The sequence below is a fragment of the Cinclus cinclus genome, chromosome 6, assembly GCF_963662255.1.
Source record: "Cinclus cinclus chromosome 6, bCinCin1.1, whole genome shotgun sequence".
Lineage (NCBI taxonomy): Eukaryota > Metazoa > Chordata > Aves > Passeriformes > Cinclidae > Cinclus > Cinclus cinclus.
In genome coordinates this window covers 45,198,449-45,220,579 of record NC_085051.1, presented here as the reverse complement: position 1 = coordinate 45,220,579, position 22,131 = coordinate 45,198,449, and the positions used below count along the sequence as shown (strand labels likewise).

General features: G+C 37.8%; 1 protein-coding gene across 1 annotated transcript in view; it reads right to left on the bottom strand.

Moving 5' to 3' along the window:
* The window catches only part of SPATA7 (spermatogenesis associated 7), a 30,282-nt gene extending 9,634 nt beyond the window's left edge, over positions 1-20,648 (bottom strand). The window contains exons 1-6 of the mRNA XM_062495697.1: positions 20,595-20,648; positions 20,246-20,249; positions 12,875-12,937; positions 12,108-12,200; positions 11,175-11,222; positions 3,358-3,491 (exon numbers count right to left, since the gene is read on the bottom strand). Coding sequence (XP_062351681.1) covers positions 3,358-3,491; positions 11,175-11,222; positions 12,108-12,200; positions 12,875-12,937; positions 20,246-20,249; positions 20,595-20,648 — 396 coding nt within the window. The remainder of the gene's footprint in view (positions 1-3,357; positions 3,492-11,174; positions 11,223-12,107; positions 12,201-12,874; positions 12,938-20,245; positions 20,250-20,594) is intronic.
* Between the last annotated feature and the right edge of the window lie 1,483 nt (positions 20,649-22,131).

Sequence of the window (22,131 nt, the reverse complement as noted above, 5' to 3'; positions counted from 1 at the left end):
CACCTCATGAAAACTACATGTTCTGCTCCTCAGAAGCAGTTGAGTTGATCCAAAACAAGACAAAGGCACCAGGTTGACATGGCAGTATCCTAAATTTGAGCACTCCTTATACATGAGGAAGCTTAAGGCAGTTATCTTCTCAAACATTTCGTAAGTAGAACAGACCAAGTAGCTTGCTGGTGACTAGAGAGAATTGCAACCCAAAGCTGCATCTGTGTCATCTGTGAGATGTACTCATTCAAGTACTGAGAAAAGAATGTCTTTCAAAGGCCTTATCCTGAGGCAAAACTTTACTACTCAAACAGGGAGAAGCAGACAAACAGACAAAGAAACAATATAATGAACAAGGAACAGTGTCACTTCAAAAGATTTTAAGAAGTGTCAGAGAATGCTGTTTGTCCGCAATTTGTCTCTTTTGAACTTTCAGAAAACTATCCTGTGTTGCAATTAACTGTAAGCAAGTATGCTCACTTTCTGCTCTAGTCTGTTTTCTATAAAAACATCAGACGTTTAAGTAGGGAACAAAAAAAAAAAAAAGATAAAAACATGCCTACAAATAGCACACATTAAAATATGTTTAGTTCTATTCTTCAAATAAAATTTTTAAAAAATCCATTACAGTATATGAGCTTTAGCTATTAGAACTATCAAGAACTATAACTAATGCAATCTGGAGTAAAAAAATCTTAACTTATATCTTGCTTATCAACGTATGTTGCTATTCTGCTGATTCAACCAAGTATAACTGTTTTGAAAGATACAAATCTTCTCAATGATACATTTCAGCAACTCCTTAAAAAGTTTCATAAAGTATGTATTTATGCTTCAATTTTCTTAGTCACAAAACTGGGGTAAACTGAACAGTACTTTGCAACAAACATGTAGAGACTTTTGAATTTTCATGGACTCTATGGAAGGGAAAATTCAGTAAAAAGAGATCAAAGCATACTTCGGTCATTTGATGAGCAAAAGAAGTAACACAGAGGAAGAATCCAGATTTCTCTGTAAGTCAAGTTTACTTTCCACAAGAAGTTTAGTTTCCCAACTCAAAAGCCACTAAAATATCAGCTGCCTTATAAAAAACAAACTCTGAGAAGTTGCTAAATAGTTTTTCACAGAAAAGGTCCAAGGCAGTTCTCACTGGGGTCACTGAAATTACAGTAAGATTTATTTAATCTTGAAATTAACTTGCTCTTGTATGAAAAGGTCTTCTAATAGAAGAGTTCATTTATCATCAAAAAATGAGATCAAAGAGATGTTTTATGAACTGCTCTGTCAGGACACAGAAGCTGCAAATTTGCAATAAATGAGTGTATGATTCTTTTAACTTGAGAAAGCCATTTAAATATTGCTGTAAGTCAGCTGAGCACCTGGTCTCTGCTCTCTGGACAGAGCAAAGATCTACTATAGGAAGTGACAACTGGCCTTTAGATAAAATTCATACAAATATATGAACAAATTGAACGTTCTATGAATATATTCAGTTTGTATACTGGTATCGCTATTTTTCAAAACGATGTTCCTGGTACACTCCATCATTGTGTACATGTGTGTATGGGTATCAATTCTGTATTATGGTAGGTTCCTACTTTTATCAAATACTGTGATGCTATTAATAAGGGGTATTACTGAGTGTACATTAATTCAAACAACCAGCGCAAGAGGTAATTGTCACTATGAAGCCTGAAAGGAAATCTGAACATTCCTAATGAAAACAACTTTCTTGGATGCTCAGAAGATTCTCTTGCTTTGTTTCATCACTGACATCTCCCATTATGACAGAATTAATTTAAGCACAATAAATGTTCACACTGCTAGTATCATAAGAGTATAATAAATCTTTAAATATAAAGCATTTGAGCAGCATTTCACACAGCCACACATGTGTTGCATACAAAATTAACAAGAGACCAGAACCAGTTAGTGGTATTTCCCAATCTCTATTTCATATGTACAAGCAAATGCACAACTTTCATTCTTCAGAGAAAAAAAAAAATAATCTCAAAAATCAGGCTGAAAGGGATCTTGAAATGTCAAGGCAATGGCATACTTCAAATAGGTAAAAAAGAAAATTTACCTTCCTGTGAAGCAGCCTTCCTTCAGCTGACTTATGGTATTTTTCATTTATTTAAAAAAAATCATTAGCAGACAGAAATACCTATCAATAAGATTACTTGAACATGAGATATGAAATGAGATATGAAATATGAATTACCAAATCAGAGATCTTACTCATGGGCAGCTTGACTCAGGTGGAATTTTAGAAAATCTTATTTTGAAAAACAAAGGAAAGAAGCTGCACTTTGTTATAGTGCATAATTTTAATTTAAAGCTGGGAGTTCATGCAGTAATTAGACACACATGTTATTTGGTTTTGCAATGAAACAATTTAAGGAACTTTTTCTGCCCTAAGTTTGCAAAAAAAAAACCAAAAACATGGAAGGATAAAAATGGTATTAATAAGAAATAAAATTTATATTTTAAACATCACATTTCCTCCCTTTTCTTATAAATGCTTGTGCTTTCATCCATAACTAAGAGCCATGTATTGAATTTCAAAGCATTATTTCTCTCCACTGCAGTAAGGTCACACTCAAGCTGCTTGCCACAAAAATCAGTCACACAGAAAGAAACTGACAGTGTTTGCTGTACTACTTGGAAACGTCCTCTAGCTTTACAGATATTTAAATGATGAAGCTTATGCTGTTAGAATCAGAGTTAAATCATTATTCTGTTTTAAGCTGCAATTGCTCATTTACAGCGATGAACAAGAATGTAATTTATTGGGCTATTTATGTATTTATTTATTATTTAGAAATACATCACATACGTCTTGATGAAATGGCAGCCAAACTGAGTGAGCCTATAAGCAGAATATATACATTCAGAATGGCATGTTTTGGTTTAAGCACTACTTTGTCTTTCAAGAAATGCAACTGAATGATTTGGCACAGTGTTAGATACAAAATTTATTATCAACTAGGACTTTTCATTAAGAAAAAAATGGAAGATTCCTGATTCTTCTGCTTGGAAGGGTAGAGATAACAGAGTTCTGCCTTAGGAAATGATACAAAACTCTGGAGTGACAGACGACAGGAATTTCACCTGAGATGAAAGCAAGAGAATTCAAGGGTAATTAGAGCTTGTATTTACTGCAAGCACTCTTCATCCAGATACCTGACATCTCTGTCAGAAGGTCAAGACATGCATTCAGTGTTGGACTCATGCCAGGAAGACCCTTGTCTACTTTCTGCTGCTTGAAAGATGCCATCCCTCACTGCTTCACAGCAGCGATCAGCTGTTACTATGGGAGGCAAGTATATGATAGTATCCACTGAACAGAATTAAAATACATACCTTTCCAAAGGAGGATGGCAGCAGCCTTCTGCCATCTCTTGAACAGCACTGAGAGACAGCTTCACACACATGTGGTTTCTCTTCACACTTGCCTATCTTCTTTTTTAGTTTCTCTCTTCTTTGCTGGTCAGCAACTTAGGGAAGAGACAAAATTGGTCAGATCCAAACTGAAATATTCTTTGTTTCCCTAAGTTAACACTGCAGTGGTTTCCAATTGCTCCATAAAGTCAGACTATTGAGATATATTCCACTTCCAACACATAGCAGTTATAAAATTTATGTCTACTCTTAGAAGAAAAATTCTTAATAGAGTATGCTGGTAGCTGAAGCTGTGCCTTAACTTTCCTGAAATTTTCTTACCTCACAACAAACACCAGCATACATGTCTTCCAAGATCAGTGCTGCTAACAGAGGATTTTGCCCAAAGTTACAAGTTTTCTGTAGGTTTTTTACAGCTAAAACTCCTCTGACTGTACTCTTACCCAGTATTTCAGAAAAAAACCCTGTGTTTATTGTTAGCAAATATGATATGTAAAAAAATCCATGCTTACAATATGGAGTTTCCTAAATACAGAAATCCAGGGCAAAGCAAGCAAGTTTTTTGTCAAGAACACAAAAAAAAAAAAAAATGAAGGCCAGCTCTGAGAAGGCTACTGTCAGATCACGAACGGGGGACTTCTATCAGTCCACACTGGTCTGCAGTCCAAGACCTCTTCTACAGTGCAAAAAGTTGAGTCAGGTATCTATCAGATAAAGAAGCCCAAATGACGGGTGAATTTTCTGTGTACGAGTTTGTCATCAGCCACCTAAACCTTACATAATACAGTCCAGTGTTTTTGCATATTGGGAGCAGCCAGGTTTCACAGATGAAACAAAAAAATCATTTATGTTAGAAAAAAACTCCAAGAACAAGCCCAACCTTTGACCAAAACTTCCTCACCAACTACCACATTGAGTTGCTTCTTAAATACTTCCAGAGGCGGTGACTCCAGCACCTTCCTGGGCAGGCCATTCCTATGCTTGACAACCCTTTCCATGAAGAAATTCTTCCTGATGTCAAACCTAAATCTCCCCTGTGTCCTGTTGTCCTGGCACTGGTTGCCTGGCAGAAGAGGCTGACCATCACCTGGCTACAGCCTCCTTTCTAGGCAGTTCTAGAGTGTGAGAAGGTCTCCCCTGAGCCTCCTTTTCTCCAGGCTAAATAATAACCCCAGCTCCCTCAGACACTCCTCACAGGATTTGTGCTCCAGACCCCTCACCAGCCTTGTTGCCCTTGTCTGAATACACTCCAGCACCTCGATGTCTTCCTCGAAGTGAGGGGCCCAGAACTGGACACAATACTCGAAGTTCACAAAGTAAAATCAAAATGAGGCTGATGAAAAAGTTAATAATTTCATTTCTAAATAGGGAAAAAATAAACAAACATAGTTTTGAAGCCTGTATACCAAATAAAAATTTTCTCATTCACTTAACACATGTCCAAGTGTATGAATCATTTGTTTGATAGAGACACACAAAGGCCTTTGAGGATTTCTTCTCTGGTTTCATAATATATTTATATCATACTCTGGGAGACCCCAGTCACACATGCACTACTATATTTAATGCATGGAAATGCAAACTTCAGGGATTGTGTGGTACATTCTTCTACACAGCTGAGACCTATAGCAATCTGAGGATGTTTAATGAACCTTTAAAATGCATTCATCTGTGTACATATACCCTACACACGTTTAATCTCCAGGAAATACCTAAGCAAGTGAATTCATCGCATTAAACATTTTAGTCCCCTTTTAAGATAGAATTTAAGCTTTCATATGTAAAATCTTTTCTTTCATTGCTCAGGAAAATCCCACTTTCTCTTTCTTTTAATTCTTACTTGATATCTAAGACTTAGTTCTTAATTGATATGTAAAATACAGAGTAATTTATGTTATGGCTGCTCATTTATCCATCATATGTTATTAGAGTACTTCCAGTATGAGACTTAAATTACTGGGAGAATATTAGCTGAAATTGCAAATGCTACATTATACAACCCTGAATAAAAAATACACCTTCTAACAGAATAATAAAATATACTGTACCATTAAATAATTAAATGTGAATGCTTTTCTTTCTATACTGGGTTATTGTGTCTGTTCAAAATTGCTGTTATTTTTAATTCTAATTATGTCTGTCTTAAAAGTTAAGACTTTTAAGTGAGGAGCACTCAAAAATTAGCTACAGGGTATACATTTTGTATGTTTGAAATAAATAATTACTTATTCTGGGCCAATACAGCCAATGTCTGTGTATAGCATGGAGGCTATAAAAACTCACATCTTGCCTACTACTCAGGTAATATGGTAATGGCTGATTGAACAAATATCTAGAGAAACAATAGGCGAATGACAGCCCTACAAAAGAAAAATGCAAATCACACAGAAGCATCTGTATGAGTGGCATCATCATGAGTGGCATCTGAATCAGCAAATTCTTTACACTCAAGTGCTTAGGTGAAAAGTGGGTCTGCCTAAGACAAGACAAGCTTTAACATTTTACTGCATGTTCCACCTGCACACCACAGCTTAACAGGTGTGTCTTGGCAAAGTGCAAAGCAGTGTGAATATTACTGCAAGACAGAATTCTCATGTTATCCTTATTCTGCTCTTTACAGGAGAAACTCTGAAATTTGACATCCTTGAACGCCTTTACTACTGGCATAGTTAAAAAAGCTGTTAAAAAACCTCCTCCAGGACTGTGTGCTGTGACTTTTCACCCAAAACATGGCTTGTGCCCAAAAATAAAGAATGAAAGAACAGTAAGTATTCCAGTTAAGGCTATCTTGGGCTATCAGAACGATGACTGGGACTACCACCACCACGGGAAATGTGGAGTCTTTGCCTTGCACCTGTCACACAGTGAACTTAGCTCAGCTAATCCATTAAGTGTGTTCCACAAGCCATAAAGTCACTCATGTACTGAAAGGCAACATAGACATGCAAAACAGAATGTCAGAAAACTCCAGTGATATACACATCTTATTGCCAAGTTATGAATGTTTAGGCTAGATCTGTGGTAAAAGCTAGAAATTTTGAAAGCAGCGAAGTAAGAGATAGAGAAATCCTTCTTTAAAAAAGTTAATGTAGAAGTAAACAGACATCTGGAGGTTTGTTAGGAAAGCTCTGAGGCAGTCAACAAGTAGCACAGACAAATGCAGAAACAAGCATGCTGCCCTACCTCTCCTTAGCTGTCCTTTATCCACGCAAGGACTGGAGAATCCAGTCTTATGCTTTGCCTTCAGACAGATAGAAAAATTACCTGGAACTTTGAGGCACTAACTACAATATTACAACTGAGAGGAGCTGAAGATACTTAAGGCTATCATAAATAACCACTTGTGTTGCAATGTGAATATATTAAACAGAAAGAAAGAGACCAGCATTCAAGAGACACCCAACTTCAGAAGGGACATTTAGCTTTTAATTGAAAGAATTGCTCACATTTTAAGGTATCTTCTGCTTCAAATCCATTACAGATATAAAGATACACAGATACAGCCTCTAAAGGCTAATTAATTTTTCTGTAAGTCTAGACTGCAGCAGCATTTCAGGACGTGCTTAGAGTTCTGAAACAAATGGCATAAATCTGGGAGAAACAAACTAATCATATGTTTCACAGTCCCAGTCAGCTTGAAAGCTCTGCACTTAGAAGGACAGTATGACCTGGAATGCCAGTGGTTGTCAGTGGTTGTCCTTTGCTCTGAATGTCCAATTGCTAAATTTATCACATGTCACATCACAAAACAGTTAGCAGTCAAACTTCAAGTTATTTCATTTTTGATGTAAATAATCCATGACAGACAATGAAATATAAAGTTAGATTTAAACTGAGTTCAGCTTGCAGAACAATATATCTTATAGGAATTATCCAACACTCAGAATTTCTCCACTGTGTTTTATATATGCTATTTTTGCAATAACACACTTGGAATTATTATTTCCCTTTTGAATTCTTTCTAGATAAATTATACAAACATCATCTCAGCTGAGCTTGAAGTGCTTAGTGACTGTCCAGTGTATCAGTCAGTGGCATTATTTCTGCAAGCAAGCTCTTCCTTCTCTAAAAATTTTTACTATCCATTTCCTAGCTCTACACAAACTTCCAGTACAGCATGATTTAAGCACCTGGGGTGGGATCTCATCAAATGCAAATTTGAATTTTGCCATTAGCTATGAAGTTCAGGTTTCTTATAAGTCTAAATTTAAAGTTCCTTAACACAGAAAGTTTAGTTTTTGTAACTCTAAGAGATGATTTTGCAGTCCTTCTTCACATCTGGCATCAGTAGTACTGTTTCATCAAATAAGGGAGGAACCATCAAGAAAAAGGGTTACAAAGTATTTATTAAAGGCTTAATAGTGAAGCTTTGCTTTTATCAAATACAAAATAACAGCTATATGAAGATATCAGAAATCTGATACTACTAGGCAAAGTTACTAAGGGCAAAATTTGGTCATTGCTAAGACTTGGAAATAAAGCCTAGCAGTGAGCTATAAATCCTTCACAGGCATATTAGAAGAGGCTAGAAGCACTGGATTACCCCAAATGCATCCACCTCTGAAGCTTGTATGGGGTCCTCATCCAGCAGACATCTCCAATATACTTCTGACAGGAAGAACACAGCAGCCTGCCAACAATGACTGCACAGAACCAGCAGAATGCTGCACCAGCTCTAAAGGAAACATCTAAGCCTGCCCAGACAAACCTCCATTTGTGCACCCTACACAGAGGTCCATCGGGCTTCTAGGTGGCACTTGACTGTGATTTTTTTTCCGAGGTACCACTGGGGCAGCTCCCAAGGACAACTTATACACACTGTACTGAGATAATGCTGAAAATAAGTGGAATGCATAATTTTATTCTTGTTCTCTGGTATGTTATGGCTATTTTGTAATCCTGAGTAATGGTGGATAACTGTATAAAAACAATAGCTCTGACTACCAGTAGACAAATAATAAAGCTGGGCACGTTACATTAAACATCACGGACACATTTCCAGTTATAATGATGAATAATTATTTAAACATCTACAAAGAAAACATAATTTTATGTTTTCTCTATTTCTTGACCTTTGCAAGCCAAGACTACAGGCTTTCCTTGTTTATGTGCTTTATTTATCACATTCAATATGGCTGTTAAATTCCGTATTAGCACAACTAGATGGAACTTTTGGTCTGTTTAACTCATGGTGTCAGACTAGATGATCTAAAGCCTTTTCACAACTACAAGTTGTGAAAAATATGTTTTTTATTTGCTTATCTAAAATTAATTACCTCTCATTAAAAAAAACCCAACACCTTTTATTACAGAAGAAACTTTACAGTAAATAACTTCTGGGAGGAAAAAAGTAAAATCTTTTAACTACAGTTAAAAGTACAGATTCATAAAGATGCTTTCCCTGTAAGTTTTCCTGCTCACCAATTTTCAGACTTGATAAATATATTTATAACACTTTCCAAACACATAACACAGGCATTAGAATTACCTGAGTGTTTGAATTTTAAGAGCTTATAACTTTCATCTTCAGAAATACATACTTAAGGACAAGATCTAACAGAAAAAAAAAGAGGGTGATTTTGTGAAAGCTTCCTCTAAAATGGCAGCAACAACAAAACATGTAAGACAGCTTTTCATAGATCTCCGTTTCTTCATGATGTAAAGTGCAGACAGATAAATGTGTTCACGGGAAAAATTAAGATTTAAATACAGAATTATGCATTTCTTGATATTTTCACTTGAACTTAACCCTTTGAAAGGGTAGAAAACCAACATTTCCATCAGTCTGAATTGTTGCCTGTCCCCATCTCTCACCGCCCTCCTTCCAAGAATTCAAGTTCCACCTAAAATAGATCTATGGTGGGTAACTTCTCAGAATATTTGTTTTCCTTCTTCTCCCCCTGCCCCAGTATCAAAGAGACCTGTAGTTCTAAGCACACTAATCACTGGGTTCAAGTTGTACTATCAATATGCCTTGTGGAAAAACCTCTAAACATATGGGTTGAAAAGTTAGTACTGTTAGAAACCAGGCATGTATAGCAGCAGCTGTCTTACTTGGCACAGCCTTTGTCAAGTTTTCTGGCACAAGTTTCACAACCACAGACTTCTAATAGCCACTGGTATCAATCAACATGCTTGGACTAATTCTAAACATAGAAGTTTCACATTTCAAGAAGTTTCACATTTTAACAACTATTTTAAGTCAGTAAGCCTGATCTAATACACAGGAACATGCTCACTGCTAGCCCAGAGGCATGGCACCCTGCCTGCTTTGCTACCAGCTAAGATACCAGGAAAAGAACAGTGGAAACTAAATCCACTTTAAGGACAGAACACATTCAGTTGGCCAGGGAGAATGCCAACTATAGTATCATGTTTAATTCTTATACGCTAATGACTGATTCATGGCAACAACCCCAAAGGGAAATACTCACCTGCTATTCTAGCAGTACATGAAGCATATTTTCAGACGTTTTTTAACACTATCTGCAGGAATTCTGTTTTGTAACTCTATGCTATTAATAAATCTTATAATTTTAAACTAAATTTACCCCCCTGCTGAAATCTCAAAATAGAGAGGGAACAGAAATTTTATTTGGAATTCAATAACTAGTAAGACAAAGAACACAAAGAGAAAAAAATTAATAATATGCCTTAGTTGAAGCAATGACAGGCAGAGAACTACTGTGAGAAAAAAGGTGCAAGCCCTTCATCCTCAGTGACACCATAAAGATACTGCTGATATTCAACTATATTGAGGTTAAAACTGTGCCTGGATAAATCATGTGTCTCATCTTGAGCAAGAAAGAAGAAATTGTTTTGAAAGTATTCTAAAACCCCTTTTCCATTACTTTTCTTCCTCAGCACATTTTCAACATTCTTACTGTCTGAGTTACTGGCTGTCACCTCCACATGATCTGTTTCACAAAACAACAGAGGAAGAAAAATGATTCTCCAGTGATTTACCAGAGACTCTACAAATGGTACCTTGCACTGAGCTTAACACCTGAACATGTCACCCTTGGTTGTGTGGTTATTACAGTGCAGAAATCTGTATTTCTTGATGAACAATGGAAAGAACTGCAGGAAAAAAATACAATCACTCTAATTTTAGGTATGAAATAAAACTGAAATAATTTTTAATTTCATTCTAAAAAATTTAGCATTTATAAGGATAGTGTAGAAACTGAACAAGATGCACCTGGGTAGTCTTAACTTCAAATACCTTAAAGACAGTGAGACAAATAATGATGAATTTGAAAGAAGGCGTTTCCCATGGAATTTACCTCTTTGGTAACTGCAAAACTTTCAGCCTAAATGGCAGTTTCTTATCTTATGTGTTTATAAAGGAATCTTGGTCAAATAGAACAGCATATAAAGAAAAGCAGGTCAGAAAAAAAAATACTACTTGCATGCACACATTGAGCAGTCAGAGAAATCCTCAAAGGCTTTAATTAAGAAAGGTCCAAGATTTTTGTCTATGCATTTGTACCAGACACTTAAGATTATCCAATCTCTTGCAGTTGAGAGAGTTTTGCCATTGACAAATGAATTGTCATGCTAAGCACAACTAATCACTGACAGATCTGCCTCTACAGCATTCCATTTGATGCAGACCAAATGCATCTACAAGCAGCTGAAGAAGGATGTGAAAGCTGAATAAATAAGCAGACAAAGTTCTCAATTAAGGGCTATATGTTATTGTTACTCTTTGGTGGCTCTTTTGCTAAGTTATTTTTACAGAAGCATTTGAGTATCAACATATAACAAATACTTACATTTGATGCTGGACAACCTACTTTTGGGAACTGAAGAGTCTACAGCTGCTGAAAATAAGAAAAACACCAAATATGAGTGATTCAGTATTTCCTTAGTATACGTGATAGCTAGAAAAACTTAGTAATAAACCAACACAGAACAAAGACTAATTTAATTCTTCTCTATTTTAAAACATACTAGTTACTGTGTACTTAAAATATTATGTCTATATTCATATGGTCACAGGATTTGAGAGATACAATTGTCTGGGTAAAACATATTTAAAGGAAGAATCATTACTTAAATGAAGACTCCTTTCAAAAGGTTTCAGTACATTTTGTTCTGATGGTATTTACCTGCATACCTGAGGGTACTGAGTAAGTTACATGAGATAACATTGTGAGTATTATATTTGTCAGTAACATGATTTTCTCATTTGCAAACACACATGGCAAGATGAGTCCTCAGAACTCATCTATTACTATTTGCTGCAAGATGAACAAAAGATTATGAAGTTTTTGAAATAAAAACTAAAAAAAAAAGACGTTGTGATCTGAGTTTAACTAGAAATGTTCTGCCTTCATTCCTAAAATAATTTCCATATGTTTGCCGTTACAACTATCACTACGACTTTCAGTTCAGCATATTATTTCATAATTCATTAATTCATCAAAAGCAGAATGAAGCCAATACAGCACAAAGTGCTCTAAAATAAAGGTAGGATCTTTGGGAACACTTAAGGAAAATGTTTTCATACAAAACTTCTCATCTTAATAACACAGAAGTATTATTAAGTAGCAATCACATCTCCTTGCTGACCCATATCTGTGCAAGAAACAGGAAGAATAGTAAACTTCCTACAATCCTGTTAATTCTGTCTCGGTATGAGCCTACTCTGAGAGACTGAGCTAAATTCAGGGGGAGACAGGTCATTCATACATGCACATTTTTACCTTTGGCTGAATTAATTCTGTTATAATGAAACACCATGTGATTTCTGATCAGGTATTGGCCAGGCAAATGTCGAGAGGAGTCAATACAGAAAGCTGTAAGATTAAAATACATTTTAACATTAGAAAGGCAAGCAAAAAAATACTAAAACTGTTAGAAGTTATTAACTGCAATTCAAAGTCACAAACTGTTTAACTTCTTTGTTCAAAGGGAGCATTTTTTTACTAGTTACTATCACAGGAAATCATCCTGTCTCCTTTTTCTTTCTCCAATGGACCAATAATTCAATAAATAGCAGCAAATGTGGCTGAAATTGTACTATGAAAATGTTAACATGGAAACTTCCTGTTTCTTCACTCTGTTCTTTTGAAAAACAAAAGTATCTGAGGTGTCAGTACAGCACAGAAACACACACTAGCCCATGTAAACTACTGATCCTAAAGGAACATGTTTAACCTCAGGAGTTCTTTAAATTGGTAAAGAAATATATATATATATATATGTTACAGCTGATAAAGATGGGACATCTTTGTATATTTGTTCATCTTGCTGCCAATTTGTAGCCAGCAGTACAATCAAGCCAAAACTTACTCCTTGAAAGTAAGTAATGCACTAATTTTCAGTAATGCATACTAAATACAAGTACTATTAAACTTCTTCAAATAAGCACAATGTAAAACTATTGATAAAAAACATTTTAAGCTTAAAATCAATGAATTCACATAAAAGGAAACAGGTTGACCTTCTGATGAAAGTTTATGTCACTTACCATTACTCTTATTACTTAACTGTCCTTTAAATGGACATGCTGGACCACATCTGGGAATGACAACTGAACATCCACCCACTGTAACAAAACATCAAACAAAAACCAAAAGTTAGAGAAAAATCCCCACACATATTTTTATAGACAAGATAAAGTCTTTCTCCAAAGAATGCATGAAAGGTTCTAATGGATCTATTTTCGAAATCATATTCAATAATTTTACAATCACTGAACTACAAGTGTAGTTAAATACCTTAATGTAAACACCAAGATACAATGATAGTGCTCTCAGTGGTTCAGGGAGCTAAACAGCAGAACAGACCATCAGAACACTTTAGTCCAAACTTTACACGGGTCATTACACTGAACAGAGATACAGCCACAATTCTGTTTCCACTCTAACCTCCAATTTGTTTCAAATACAGCAAGAATTGATTAGATTTATTAGATTCAGAATGTTTCCACAATGACTGCAAACTTTTGCCAATAAAGCCTTTCTTTCCTGGTAAAATATTGCATTTCTCTACCATACATTATTGCATACAAGTGTAATTCACAGTCTAGCTAGATCCAACCTGAAATTCATTACTTCTGCAATTTACCATATGCAGGTGTTGGAAGAATGCAAGTCTTTGGGATGATTTGAATGTTAGATTGTAAATTTCAGTTGACAGAATTTTCTCTAATGATAAAAACCTGTATGCATATATACCTGCAATCAGCAGACATCTGAGAATCAGAAGTACCTCGTTCACAATTGCTCAAATAACCTAAATATTCCACTGTTTTTTGTGCTTCAGAGTCAGGCTATAATTCCAGAGGGAAGCACCTGTGGTATTGTCCAGCAAATGCTTACAGTACCACCTCTATGTGACAGAATCATAGGAGGGCAGGCATGGTCACTTTAAAAAACAGACATTTTTCTCTGTACAACTGATTCTCTTCAAGTAAGCTAAATTACTTTGTTCCACATTAAACACCATCAGGGACACTCAGAAACCTGTTGCTTTTACTGTCTTCAGCTGGAGACACAACTGCTCAGCACTGCAGGAGACCGGACTTTACAATGTTCATTTGCTTTGCATCACCAGCAGATGGCACAGTGGAAATTCTACCAGAAAAACTATTGACTACTGGTTTTCTCCTTTACAATTAATTTGTATCTGGTTTGCAGGGAAGGAGAAGGGAGGGGAAAAAATAAAGAAGTCGGCATGAGTATTTCATAGGCAAGAAAAGCTGCCAAAAAGCGTCAGTCAGGAGAAATAAAAAACATTTCTGTGCCCTCTATTTTGACTCTGGACATATAGATGGCACAGAAATCACTCTTATCATGGAGAAGCGTGTTGCTAATGTCAGAGAAGAAACTGGAGAATTTGATATGTACAGGCTCTTTCTACTTCAATGAAGGTAGAAAGTTCTACTGGTCAAAAGTTTCACAACTATAATTTCAGGTTGTCTTTTGACTTGAATGGCTGGGTATGAATTTATTTGGGTTTAGGCTGCGTTTCCACAGCTATTTGCACAACAGCAGAAACAAACTGAAGGCTTAGATATGTGAAGAGAATTTTACAGGAGAAGGTAGTATTTTCAGTAATTTACAGTTAATCAAATATAAACCGAACAACGGGAGGATAACTATGAAAGTACCTTTAATATATGACATATGTAACTATCTGATCTAAATGTTAATTTTCTTATAAATGCAAGTAGACTGTCCACACTGAATACAAAATCAGGATTTTCATGCTGAGTGTTCTCCTAAAGTACAGAGAGCAAACAAATCAAAATCTGATCAAAAAACAAATTTGATCTTTAATTCATTCTATGACACTAAGCAACAACGCAGATAAAAACAAAAAAGCTTTATCTAAATTTTTTTCCAACTGGTATCTAATGTAACTAACAACTACATTATTCCAAAGAGAATTGAAAGATATTTTGTTTAAATTATATTCTAATTTTAATTTAAAATGCATCCTATCTTAATTTCTGATTTTACAGTATTAAGAATTATAGAAATTGGTGGTTTGCTTTGTTTCCTGGTTGTTAGTAGATATGCAGAATTTATGGAAATTATTCTTCTATAAGCCATTTCAGATTTGGAATGCGACTATGTACTAGAAAGAAACCCAGTCTTTCATTATCATGTTCTCCCAGAAAAGATTTTAAACACAAGTATTAGACTTATTATTCTTGCTACTTAAAAGATAATCCATAAAAATACAGAGGCCTTAGGTGGGATACTGGATATAGGCATCTAAATCCAGCACTACAAGACATGAAACTTTAACTGTGTAGAGATCTGTGAACACTGTAATTTCCAAAGGCAGCTCCCAGACCTGCAGGTCTCCCCAGCTGTTCCAGAAGAATATAGTTATCACTGCCAGTATTGATCCTTTTGTGCAGTGGTTTAGTTTTTTGGTGGCTCCAGGACTCCTGCATTCCTAGCTCTATAGTGGCCTCCTCTCAGCTGGCAATGCAGAAAGCACCTCTGTCTCTAACAGACTAGAACTGCATCATTTGCATGAGATTTGGACATTTGATCCCTCTGAGGCTGATAAGGACACAAGCTGACAAAAGCTTTCCAAACACTCTAACCACTATAGTGATTTATAATGGTTTGGTATTATTGCTTCTTCCACTGCCAACTCTTTTTCTTCCTTTTTTTTATTTATTCCCTAGTATCTCAATGCTCTAAACCAGAAATAATTAGAGACACCTTTGTATAAAGGGATTATTCAGGCAACAACATGCAGAAGGTTTGTGCTGTGAACTTCATACAAGTCAAGGATGTTTATCATTACCACCCTTAATTCCACCAAGCAGTTTTATGATCTTTTCAGTGGGCTTCCTTCTATGAATTAACTCTATACAACTAACAGTACACTACAGCACTAATGCTGTACACATGCTGAGAAAGAACAAAACTGGTTCAAATAATCCCTGTGAAATCCCAAATGACTTCGAGCAGTCATGGAAACTAAGCATCTTATATAATATGTCTGACAAGGTCATACTTGAAGGAATTAAATTATGACCTGAAATCTATGTTCCTCTCTTTCTGGTACTAGGAGAATTTTCAAACCAGAGGATCCGTTAATTCTCTATGCTACAGAAATAGTTTTATATATGAATACAACACAGAAATACATGGAGTAAAGACTGATAGCTCAGGGTACATTAAAAGCTGAACCTAGTTACGAAAATCCACATTGGATTTAAACATTATTTAAATAAGAAACTAATTTTTTCTATTTTTAACTATTTTCCCTTCATATTAGCATGATATACTTAAAAAAAAACCCCATATGCTTTTAGTAGTACTACAAACGAGGCCAGCACTCCTATTCATGTAGCTTACACCTTTGTACCATCCCTCCTAAAGTCCTTTCAATGCTCCCAGATTGCTTGCTCTTCCTTACCTGTGGTCATTCCTCCCCTCAAACACCCCCTACTTGCTCAGCTGTGGCTGACAAGGTGCTATAGGAACTACAATTGGTCTTCTAGTTTAAGCTTCTCTGGTTGATAAGTTTAAGCTCATCCTTGGCTGCCTAGTTCTTACCCTCTACTTACATATCTGGGAATGAACACAAAACAGGATGAGTTTCTCTAAAAAATGTGTAGTAATTTGTTGGGTTTTCTCCTACCCAGCTACTGGGTGATACTGATGCTCCTAGCTCTTACTCACAGATGGGTGAAGTTGGCAAATAGATGCAGAACTGAATAGACCAAAAAGGCCAGTGGAGAGCAGTGACTCCCCCAGACTCCTTCTTTAGGTGAAGAACACAGGTGAAAACCTGGCAAGCCTCCACTACTTTTCTGCAGCAGCTATGCAATCACAAGAGAGCTTCAAACATGGCTTTAGATTCAGCCATTTACCAAATGCAGATAGTACCCCATTTTACTTAAAAGTTACAGTGAGGAAAAACAAGCACATCATAATCACACTGTATTTTCTTTCCTGTTCTTGCAAATGAAAGAGAAGCCTCTTGTACCCCTTTCTGTTTTCACTGATAACAAAACTCTTATCAATCCTAGGAGTATAAAGTCTCACACTTGAGGACATCTTTAAAAGAATCAAATTTAAGATTTGTTAATAAATAGCAGAATTCACCAGCAAAAAGAATAGTCATTATTATCTAAATTTCCTGAAGCAAAACTCAATTAACAGAGACACAGGAAATCATACTACCCCAATTTTGAAATAAAGTCCCAAATGTTCCATCTGAATTTTGCATGGGATCATTTGTGTAAGAGGCAAAATATTTATGGAAATGATGCACTGCCATACATACATAACCTCCTAAACCATTAATTAGATGGGTGCTATTTATACACTTACTATGCTGGATTACACAAAAGCTCTTCTTTACACATACTCTCAATGGCTAAGAGTTAGGTCTCTCAGACCTTCAGAATTAATAATCTTACAGTATTCCATATAAATTAAAATAATACAACGAAAATTGCATTTCAGTTTCAAGAGTCAAACCCTCTCATGAAAAATTTAAGGAATCTAATGAAATAGTACAGTAGCCCTGAGCCATATCTGATTAAATAACTCTTGAAATATATACCTACATGTATAGACACACTATATATAGATTCTTCTACATATATGGGAAAAAAAATCTATTTTTGCTAGTATAATCTGGACCTACAGGGATGCCCCCTCCTTCATCCATGAGCACCTATTTCTACCTGGAAATACATCACCAAAACTCTAATGCACAGCCAGCCTCACCCAGAAAGGAGAGCAGAAAAACCTTGATCTACTGTGCCTCAGAGAAAGCTGCAGGATATAACCTTTAGAGAAGAAGCAGCTAGGGTTTGAACACTGTTCATTTTAACAGGTAGTTCACTTGAAGCACGCAAGAAACCCTTGATAAAATGGGACCAATTAGGCATTTAAGTCATTATAAAAATTTAAGTTATTTGCTGAATGGAGTCAGGATCTTAAGCACATTAAGTGATTAAAACTCACTTAATAGACTATCTGAATAATGGTTAAATTAAGGCTAGGTTTTAAGAGATTTACTGAGTGAAGGTTTTAATTTGGTAAAAAGTTAAGAACAGCGATTAACATTTCCCAGTTTCAGTTAAAATTATTGTGATTCAAACAGAACTTCTATATGTCCTTCCTTCTTTGAAGATACAACTAGCTTTTCATCTTGTTGGTCAAAGAAAACTTCAGCTTCTAAAAACTGGTGCTACCAAACTAATAAATCAGTAAGTTTAATAAGGTGTTTGTTCAAGTGGCAAATGAAGGAATAATAGTAATAATAATAAGTAGTCCACAAGTCTCTGTGTTAACAGTCTTTCAGCCCTAGTCAGATTAATGCAAGGACTTCCTACAAAGCAGGAAAAATCTAAATAAGATGGTATTGTCTATGAACATGTGAAGCATTTAAATTTTGTTTTAAAATCCTGGAAGCCTGTGCAAATTGCCTAAATCTAACATGCAGCTGTAATGATGAGTTCCCCACTGCTGTAAGATAAAAGTGGCACAAATGTGTGTCACTGATTAACAGTAGGTGCACAATGCTGTTAGGTATTGCTGTTCAGGTATGTGTCCCCACTGGCTGTGGGAATGAAACATCCCAATGCACAAGACTGGATTTAAACAACAAAGCTGGTTTAAAATTACAGTATTCAGATTATTTGAGGTCATACTATAAATCTGTGAGTATATTAACTGACTCCTGAAATCACTACAGCAAATAGCTTCAAGGTTTATACCTGGAATTATGGAAAAACATAGCAGATTAATTCTTTGATATTTCTAGGAGGGTAAAAAAAATCTCAGCCTTATTTGAACTTTGACAAGACCTACACACAAATCCTATATACTCCAACATATATATGAAAAAATATATATTTTCTCCGTACTCTCACTAGACAAAACAAGGCCTGATACAAGCTAAGCATAAAGTTTTAGTTCTTTCTTTAAAATGATGAGGCTAAGTCTGAACAAGGAACTTTGCACGGCATACAACCAGGACATGGAACAGTGTATCCCACCTTTCCTGTATAAACATTTTAGATACAACTCTTTTGAGAAACCTTAAATATGATGTGTTCTCCCCCTTTCATGAACTGCAAGTAACCCAGGGGCTGTTCTGCCAAGTTTGCTCAGGCACACAGATTTCCAGCTTAGCTTAGTGTATTAAGTCTCTCTGCCTGTGCTAATCCTTGCTCTCTGTAAGGATCCTTCCTGTGTCCTGAGAACCCCCACACTGGACTGTTCGGTCCCACATTTCTACCTCCGTTGTAACCTCCTATGCAGACAAGCAATGCCTTCCCAGTTTAACAGACACATAGTAATTCTTCCCTACTTTTGAATGTTTTTTGTTAAACAGAAGTCATTTAAGCAAAGCTTGCTGCTGAATGAAATTCACTCAAACCTGAATGAAATTCAGATCCTGTATCCCATTTATTCCCGTTTTATGGTCAGCAATCAGCATGCTTTCTGATTGTCTATAAAAGTATTTTGACAAATGTAAGAATAGTCAGATAAAGGCTGTATTTGCCATAGAACTGCCTTCACACTACACAAGAGGGCATAAAAGTTGGGTGCACAAGATACTAGTTTTTGCTTCGAATTTCATATTCCCATATAGTATTAGAATTGATGTTCAAACTGTACTTCGATATTGGACATTTTCTGAAGTGGCATCTGTCACTGTCTCCAAGATTGGAACTCACACCAAGATGCAACACAACAGCCTAACATCATCTCAAATGGCTCTGATTTCATGCAGCAATGTATTATCTTGACTTTACAGTGCATCACTGAGCAATTCCTACCATTGTCTTACATTATATTATATGTATCTATACTAGGTATTTTCCAAGAGCCACAGTTGGCTCATGCAAGCATTTTTGCCTGTCTGTGCCTTTTTTTATCATGAATGACAAGTGCCCCTAGGACTATTCACAGGAACAGGGCACCAGAGCAGCCCATGGATGGCTAAGTGTGGATAAGAATCACTATATAAGACCTTTAAAACTTTTGAGTCTTTTATTTTTCAACTACACTTGCATTAAAATCCCACTAAACTAAAACACTCGGATCTACAGCCAAACGCCGTGTACGCTGTACACGCAGTGTACAATCCATTATAATAATTAACGAATAACAGCTTTGGAGAAGGCGACTCCAGAAGCCGAAAGAGAAGAAGCGGGCACAGAAATGGGCCTCGCAAACGCGGCGAGCCCGGCAGTCTGAAGCGCTGCCCAGAGCAGCGCTCGATGCCGGTACCGTGGGGAAACACCGCGCGATGGCGGCTGTAGGACGCACGGTTCCAGGCCGCGACTCTCGGAGGATTACAGCTCGTCAGGGGCCGTACGTGCCCCCTTCCAGAGCCGCGGAACCTGGCTCTTCCCACCGCCGTGCCACCGCCGCGCCCGCTCCCCACGCGGAACGGACGGGCCGGCACGGCTCGGGGCGGCCGCGAGGGCAGGAGCGAGGCGCGACCCCCGAGCCGCCGCGACGGGAGCCACGGCGGCTCGGGCGGCCCCCACCCCGCGGGATCCGTGCCCGCCCACACACGCCAGAGGGGAAGACGGAGGCGCCGCCTGCCCCCAGCCCCAGGCGAGACGGGCCGCGCCCCGCACCCCCACGCCCGGCAGGGCCGGGGGAGGCCGCAACGCGACGCGACCCTCGGGCTGCAGCCCCCGCCCTGCCGCGGCGAGCGCTCCCCGCTCCTCCCGCAGCCGCCACCGAGCCCCCCGCACCTTGGTTCCGCCTGCCGCCGGCCTGGGTCTTCAGCCCCATGCTCCCGGCCGGGCCCCAAGGGACGGCGCCGGCCGGGGCTCGGCCGGGCGGCTGCGGCGGTTCGTTCCGCGCTGCGGGCGGGCGGAGCGCGGGCCGGGCCCCGCTCGCCGTTGCCATGGCGCCGGGGGCGGCGCGGGGCCCTCGCCCGGGCGGTGCCCGCCCTCGCTGCCGCGGCCCGGGCTGGCTGAGGGGAGGGCCCGCAGGGCCTCGGGACCGAAACCCCCTTCCAGCGGGGCGCTGCTGCCCGGGGACGTTTTGTCCCCGTCGGTGAACGGGCCCTTATTACCCAGCCTTCTCCTTGTAACCTGGCTGAAAGTTGAAGGATAATCAATGCCCGGGAGAAATTCACGGCAAATCGCTGGTATTTCATTGAACGACTGACAAAGCAAGAGCCTCGAGCGGTCCCAGTGTGTTACAGTGAAGAAATAAATCTCGATGTCTTTGAAAACGAACAGAGCCTTTAAAACGAACCACAAAATAACGTTTTGAAAAGCAGCTTTTGATCCCATCATTGATTAATGTGTGCGTGCCGATGTGCTGGATTTGAACTTTCTGAAGAAGCAATAGGGTATTTACAGTTTGTCTGACAGGTTGCTATTTCCCCTAACGTGAAATCTCAGAGGCCTTTTGTACTTTTTGTGTGAAGGTTTTTCTCACTGACCAGTCAGTGGTACAGCAGGCCCCTCCACAGCCTGACACATATTGTCCCAGATGGAGGGATGTTCCCCTTCACTATCTAGAAATAAGTATTAATTAAAGGCTAAATACAGCGTTTTATGTGATTTGCTGCACTTCCTTACAGGCTAGAAAAATTAATTTGAATGTAGTTCAAAATCATAGCAAAATCAAGGAGATGTTACTTGAAAACAACTTTTCTTCCTTATTTCTGCCCCAGTCATTGCTCTCACTTGTGCATTCACACAGATATACGTGCTGGATGAAACCAGTAGTTTATCTACGACAGTATTTTGTGTAGACTCTTCCAAATACTTCAAAAAGATTTTCAATACTATTCTTACTACGGAATGTTGTGATGTTCCTTTTAATTTTAGATATACCAATTTGCTATATGAAGTACTCCTTCAATGTAGCCTTAGTTTCTGTGCTTCATGTTGTAGTGATCATTTTGGCAGTCTGTTTTCTGTAAAATAATCCTTAAATGTCGTTGGATCAAATTTATCTGGGAGAGGTCAGGGGAGGGAATATCTTCCTTGGAAATTCATTAGTCCTCCATCTTCTGGTGGTAATCTGTCTTTCTGAATTTTTTTTTATATAAAAGCATCAGTTGCTGTGGCATTTCAACTACTGTCAACCATAAGGTCACAAACACCTTTCCTTCTTGCCAAATCAAAATAATTAGACAGCATTTTGTAATTTTCCTTTATGCCTCTTGGATTCAAGGTCAATGTCTTGGAAAATATGTGCCAGGAAAAAGTTACAAAACCAAAAAAAAAGCACCATCCAAGAATTTGGGTATGGGTTT